Source organism: Pyxicephalus adspersus, unplaced genomic scaffold (assembly GCF_032062135.1).
Source record: "Pyxicephalus adspersus unplaced genomic scaffold, UCB_Pads_2.0 Sca129, whole genome shotgun sequence".
In the NCBI taxonomy this organism is placed as follows: domain Eukaryota; kingdom Metazoa; phylum Chordata; class Amphibia; order Anura; family Pyxicephalidae; genus Pyxicephalus; species Pyxicephalus adspersus.
In genome coordinates this window covers 19,041-25,852 of record NW_027317136.1, presented here as the reverse complement: position 1 = coordinate 25,852, position 6,812 = coordinate 19,041, and the positions used below count along the sequence as shown (strand labels likewise).

At 38.4% G+C, this 6,812-nt stretch overlaps 1 protein-coding gene across 1 annotated transcript; it reads right to left on the bottom strand.

Moving 5' to 3' along the window:
* Positions 1 to 4,053: 4,053 nt before the first annotated feature.
* LOC140344889 (integrin beta-1-binding protein 1-like) lies at positions 4,054 to 5,097 on the bottom strand. The gene is made up of 2 exons (XM_072432085.1): positions 5,008 to 5,097; positions 4,054 to 4,339 (listed from the first exon to the last, which is right to left on the bottom strand). Exons 1-2 carry the CDS (start codon positions 5,053 to 5,055, stop codon positions 4,175 to 4,177), a joined length of 213 nt encoding a protein of 70 aa, XP_072288186.1. The 5' UTR covers positions 5,056 to 5,097; the 3' UTR covers positions 4,054 to 4,174.
* Between the last annotated feature and the right edge of the window lie 1,715 nt (positions 5,098 to 6,812).

The window sequence follows — 6,812 nt, the reverse complement described above, 5'->3', positions numbered from 1 at the left end:
CCTCTACAATCTATTATGAATGCTGCAGCCAGACTCATCCATCCTTCCCTCCGCTCCTCTTCCGCTGCATCTCTTTGCAGTTCTCTTCACTGGCTTCCATTTCACCTTAGAATCAAATTCAAGCCCCTATGATGATACAGTATTTGGTTGTGTTTCTCTGGTACAATAAACCCCCTAACATTTAGGGATGGCATTTTTAAACTTAAACGGTCTTGTTCTTGGATTTTGCAAGTGTAAATACAATGGTACTGGAGGGGAGTAGGGGGGAAAGGGGGTGGTTAAGCAATCTACCTCCTAGGGGGGTGGAGAACTAAACTGTATGACGCAAAAACTAGCGTCAAGGTCCCTAAATGAGTTAACATAGTCAGTGAGGCGGGGGTGAGGGGTCCCGTGCCCCTTTGACCCAAGATAAAACATATAAAACAAAATATTCTGTAAGGTGCGGCAATAACATATACCTGTGTACACAAAAGGAGCAACAGGCATGTTAGTTTTCCAACAGATATAGAGTGTACCGGTAAGGCACAAGTATAAAAAACCCACTTTTTATAGAAGGGAAGACCAGTAAGTCGGAGATAAAATCCCTGTACGTATGCAACAAAAAGCAGCATCAACAGTAATAGCAGCATGAATGCAAATAATTAAATTAAAGGTGAAAAAGAAGAAACAAAAAAAACATGTCGGTAGACATTCCTGAGCTATCAACAAAATATACTCATCAGTCAACATTCTTGTGAGAGTCCAACCCGGTTATAAAGGTAGGTGTGGAGAAGTCCCAAGAGAATCAACAGTAGTGTACCAGCTGAGTCACAGTCATGGGGAACGGTCTTCCGCGGAGATTTGCACTTGTGTACAGTTCAAGGTGAGGCCTGAGGAGGATCTAAAGGAGGTAGTTGAACCGGCGACTCTGGAATAAGAAGATCAGGGAGGCCAAAGGCATGTTGGAAACAGTGTAAGTCCTCTAGGTGCCTGAAAGATGCAGCTTTTCTGTTGTTAAAGGCAGTTAGCTGGAAAGAAAATTCATAGCGATATTTGATATTGCGTGAACGTAGCACTTCTAAGACAGGGTTGAGAGCTCGTCATGCAACAAGGTATGGTGGGAGAGGTCTTGTAGCAGGTAGATTGGAAGCCCGTTGAACAGTATGGAAGCTTGAGAGCAAGCCACTCTCATGATTTCTTCTTTGAGGCGATATGAGTGAATCTTGCATATAATGTCACGTGGGTGTGCTGGATCTTGTGAAATTATACCTGCAAAAATTAAATGTAGTCCAAAATTAATCATCCCCCTCAATGCCTTCCTATTGGCACTATGATGTTAATATGATAGGCTAGAATGACAGGCATGTTGACCAACTCTGACTGTGAATCTCCTTGACAGATTGGACATATAGACGGTGAGCCATCGCGACGAGGTGCATTTCCTGTGTCTTTTGTACACTTCTTTGTGGAATAAGCCATCCAGGACTATGAGCGCCCGTGTCTCCTGAGTCCAGCTGAACAGAAGACCTCCAGCACCAAATAGAATATTTAAGAGATAGATCACCCACCATTACTGACAGCCGAACTCTTACGTCTGTTCATCACCTATCCACACTCCCCTTGTCAGGCATACAGAGGAAAGTCTTCTGCCACAACTTCCACTTTATTGTATATTTATTGTTCCTGTATGGAATTTTGTTGCCAATCGGATGTAGATATTTTTGTTGAACTCTAGAAATTTCTGCAGTCTTATACTCCCAGGATCTTTTCTATAACATTGACTTTCTAAAAGCAATGGTTTAGTATCAGTGTCTCTGTCTATAGATCCAAATCCTTGTTAAAGAACTGAAATACATTGCAGGGCAATGCATTATAGATTCATCTGCAGCTAATGGGTTAATGACTCTTAGGAAAAAAAAAATGTTTTTCTATATAATTAACTTTACTTTTTTATGGAACTAATCGTTTAGCTCTGTGTGATTTGCTAATAAATAACCAGACCAATCGAATAAACCTTTATGCTGCCTACTTTGAATTTAGAGTTTCTATTCAGAATTTTGGTTCATTGAATGTATGAAAGCATAACTCCATGCTAATATGAATGTATGAAAGTATAACTCCATGCTAATATGAATGTATGGAAGCATAACTCCATGTAAATATAAAGATACAGAATAATGCAGAGTAATTTAATTATTACATCAGTGAATGTATCCTTTTTAAAGGCAACACTGTAAGTACCTATATGTGACGTTGTCAGGCCTTTGCATTCAATATTAAGCAGAGATCAGACAATGAGGGTGAAAAACAAGGACCTGCATTGTTCATGTGACATTTTAAAGCAGAACTAAAGTTTCATTTTTAAAAGTTTGGCTCAGGCAGGACTTTATTGCCCCATTTCCACTAAGCCATTTTTGCCTGCTTGATCATCATCTCTCCTGTCAAAATTGAATATCCCACACATCCTGACTTCACTTGCTCATGCTGGGACTGAATGGACTTTGGTGCATGGGAGTTAAGTCATCCCAGTCCAGCGAATCAAGATAGCTGGGGATCAATTCAAGGAGAAGAAGGAAGAATATGGCAGCACGGGGACAGATGAGTATACAAAAGGATTTAGTTCTGCATTAAAGGAATAGAGAGCAGACTGGCAGAGAAATTGGGGTTGGGCTTTAATGGTTCCTTTGTGTATTCAGTCTGCTAGAAAGTCAATGATGCGCCAGCAAAATAAGTGTTTGGTGCTAGTATAGTAATGCAAAGCTGCTTGGCAAATGAATGCAATCTCTCTCTATTGTTCCAGGCTTTTTTTTAAAGTGTTCTGCAGTTATGGCCAAGCTTTAGATGTAGTTTAGTTCATCTCAAATCCATGGGAATTAAGTACAGGTTGAAAATTGGAGTTGGCTTTGTCTTTGAAAGGTCATCATTGTTTTTCCAGCTGTATCACAAAGGCCTTGTAAAGAAGTGGAAAAAGAAACCTACAACAAAAGGCTGGAGATCATGCTGCAGTGAGTATGAATAAAAGCTGATTTTATCTTTTCAATAAAGAAGTTTTCTAAGAAAATTACTAAATGAAATATATATAGTTTTATATTCATCTGTTTGCCTTTCCTGGTAAAGATAAGACAAGTCGATTTGTATCCTCATGCTAACATCATGTCATGAATAACATCATATGTTGTTTTCCACCTTGTGAGCTGCACTGTTCTGGTTCCCATAGACATATTAACAATGTGTCTTCTGCTTTTGCCTGTCAGGGATATGTTTGGAGAGGAATGTGTAAGCAATAACAATGGCTCCACCATCACCGTGACTGTGCATGGTAAGACAGCCGTCTTGTGTCTGGAAACAAGGGTAAGTGATTCACAGCCTGAAATTGTAATTCACATAATTATTTTCATTACAGGGGACTTACTAAAATGATTTTTGTAGAAATTTGAGCTCCTGCTTCTCTACCTTGCTGAACACGTTTAGGTTTTTTTGCATTTAAAACCTTAAAATAAACACCTGCTTCCTTCCCCTCCTCTTGTAGACACATGATTTCCACGGTGTCTGAGATGCTGTGTAGTCTGGCATTTACTACACTTCACACATTGGGTGCAACAGGAAATAGCAGTAAGGCAGTGTGCCTTAGTATTTGCTTATCAACCTGATTATTATTAGAATTTGTGGTCTTCAATTCGGAGTTTAGTTGCGCTTTAAAGCGGAGCTAAACCCGTTTAAAAAAAAAAAAAAAGAAGTTGGCGATTAGGCGTTCTTTATCTTGATTGTCACGGGTGAATGTTTATCCAGTCCTGGCAGCCTCAGGGGAAGCCAGGATGCATTACAGCAATTTTTAATAGTTGAAGGGAGTGAGCAGGCAGATAAGCTTGTTTTATTGCAGAAGTGACATTGTCTGTCCCTTTTTGCAATATAAACCTGAAACCTGCAGATTTTGAAAGTGTACTTTTCAGTTCCAAAAGGAGGAGAACGTATATATATATATATATATATATATATATATATATATATATATGAAAGAGAGAGATTGTTTTTGCATTTATATCACAAGATTGCACACCAAAGAATATCCCAACATATATGACAGACAATTCAAGTCACAGTTCCTTATCTGCATAAAGAAAATAAATATTGAAGCCATACACCTAGCATTTTTAGGGGTTGCCATACTTTTTTAAGCATCACAGAACTCCGGATATCATAATGGACTTACCAGGGTGCTGCACTGATACACCCATAGGCTGTACTGCTCCTCACCGGCATCTTTGGTCTTCAGAACTAACAAGCTCTTCCCTGCCACCAATCCATCGTCATAGCACACCATGGACACAATAAGATACAGTGGGTGTCTGTGTAACACATCCTAAAATAAGAACATGACACACCCTAAGTCGTGCATGGAAAAATAAATGGAGGCTTTGCTTTTAGCTACCAATCATAGGAGCCATTATTTTTTGAAGCACTAGTGTTTCACTAGGGTCCCCCCCATTCTTATCTGGAGTTCTTGGTTTTACACACCTACTGCACCCATTGTAAAGATTTCTCACCACCCTTGTGTTCCCAGGATCTGAGCACCTTTTGTGCCCATTATGAGGATCTCTCACCGTTCTTGTGTTGAGTTCCCATGTTTGCATGCTAGCTGTTTCAATTGTGAGGAGGTTCCTACAATTTCTCCTGGATTTTTATTCATGTTTATTTATATATATATATATATATATATATATATATATACACAGAGAGAGAGAGAGAGAGAGAGAGAGAGATCTATATACTGCAATTCCACAATGACACATTGCTGTATTCTAATGAAAATAATATCCATTCTCCTTTACTGGGATTTTCCTCCTTACAATATGCATAAAATAGCTTTTACAGTGATAGAGTTTTTCCTTTTTATGTAATAATATTAATAATAAAAAAAGACCTGACCCATCTATGCTTTATACGGTAGTAAATAGCTACATACATTACAGTGGTAACAAACCAATTGTGATTGTAAAGATGGACAACAATACAGGTAAGTCCACTTACATACAGATCAGAGGTAGTGACTTTGATCCCATATTTTGAGACAACCATGATGAAGTCTTCATCTGGGGGCACAAATGGGAGTTTTCCATCTTGCTGCAAAAGACAAAAAAACTTATTTTACAAGGATGATAAAACATTTCTATAATTAGATCTGGTGAGTAATTCTACATGTGGCAAATGTTCTTCAATCTATAGAAAACCTTCAATACCAATGTCACATAAGTAGATGATGACCTGTCAGTGCTGAACCTCACCTAACCAGAAGGAGCTATACAAGTCCTATAAAGCAGGGGTTGCCAACCTTTCGGACCTCACCGACCATTAAATTCATCGTTTTAAATCCCGCAGACCATTAATATGAATTAATACATTTGTAAAATAAATAAAGCACATATTTTATGTATAGTGTTATACAGCTCAAAAATAAATGTAGGTGTGCTTGTGTTTTACACAGCTGTAGGATCATATTATTCTTGTAAGCTGCAATGTGACCATACATATGAGGATAAACTACAAAGAAGGTTTTTTAGGACAATTAATAAATCATACCGGGGATTATAAAAAAGAGATAATTGGCTGTATTTATTATAAACAAAAAAAGCCAGATGGCTTCTAATATACAACAGAACATGTTGTCCTTTAAAAGCACACAATTGCCTCCTAGCGGTACTTCAGAAACATCCAAACAATGTGATACGAAACTTACAAAGTCACTGATAGGATACAGAAATATTCTTTGTTCTGCAACAAGTTTGGCTTCTGGGTCTCAGGCAATGGGTGACACTATCAGCGACCTGGGAGCTCAAGCTGTTACATTAAAAAAAAATACAGTACAGGTTCAAAGATCCAGCAACCTCCAGACCTGAGGTGTGCCTGATTTTCTATGCTTATATATGGTGTATATATTAAAATGAAATTACACTAAAGGAAATGACACTAAAGGAAAGGCAAATTAAATTTTAATGTTCAACTAAATAAAACAGTTTTACAGAATTTTAGTTCAACTAAACAAAATAGAATTTTAATCATTACTGTACCCTCCAAAAGAAGCTAAATAACAAATGGGCTATCAGGCTGATCATCTTCATGACTGACAGTCACAGCATCCTCAGCAACAGGAACAGCTTTATTTTATGGAGGAAAAGCAGGACCTAACAGCTGATTCTGGAGTACAGCACCATCAAAACATTAATATATACAGGGCCTTTTTTATTTCAGGTCTGTTTGTGCTGAGTAGGTTAGGAATGAACTCGATTTTTATTTGTTGTGACCATTTATGCTGTAATAATATTGGCATCTCCTGAATATGAAGAGCATGACGAATGAAAGCTAACAAAACATTTTCTCTTTCTGTTCCTTTGTTACTAAAATTTAATACATCATTGATACTAAAAACACTGAATATAGAGTAAATAGTGAAATATAGAAGTCAGACCTATATGTAAGAACTGATTTACCTACCAAAGGATTATTGTTTCTCTCCAGTCAGGTGCACAACCTTATTGGACGATACAGCCATGCCGCTGACCATACTCTTGCCTAGTAGTAATAGGAGCCGGGTAGTTAGGTCATCTCCCCTCTTGCAGCCTATTATTGGATAATTACTCAGCAGCAATAGAAGCATGGTGTCATCCCTAGGCTCTCGCCTCCAATCAGCATGTCCCTCATATACACCAGCTCCTCGTGCTTTCCCTTCCATGCCTAAGCTCTGCTATACACGTAGTCTGCAGGTTAAGGACATCCGACATAGGGACGTCTCCTAGATACGAACAGGAGGGGCGGTTTGCATGACTTGCAGAAGAAAT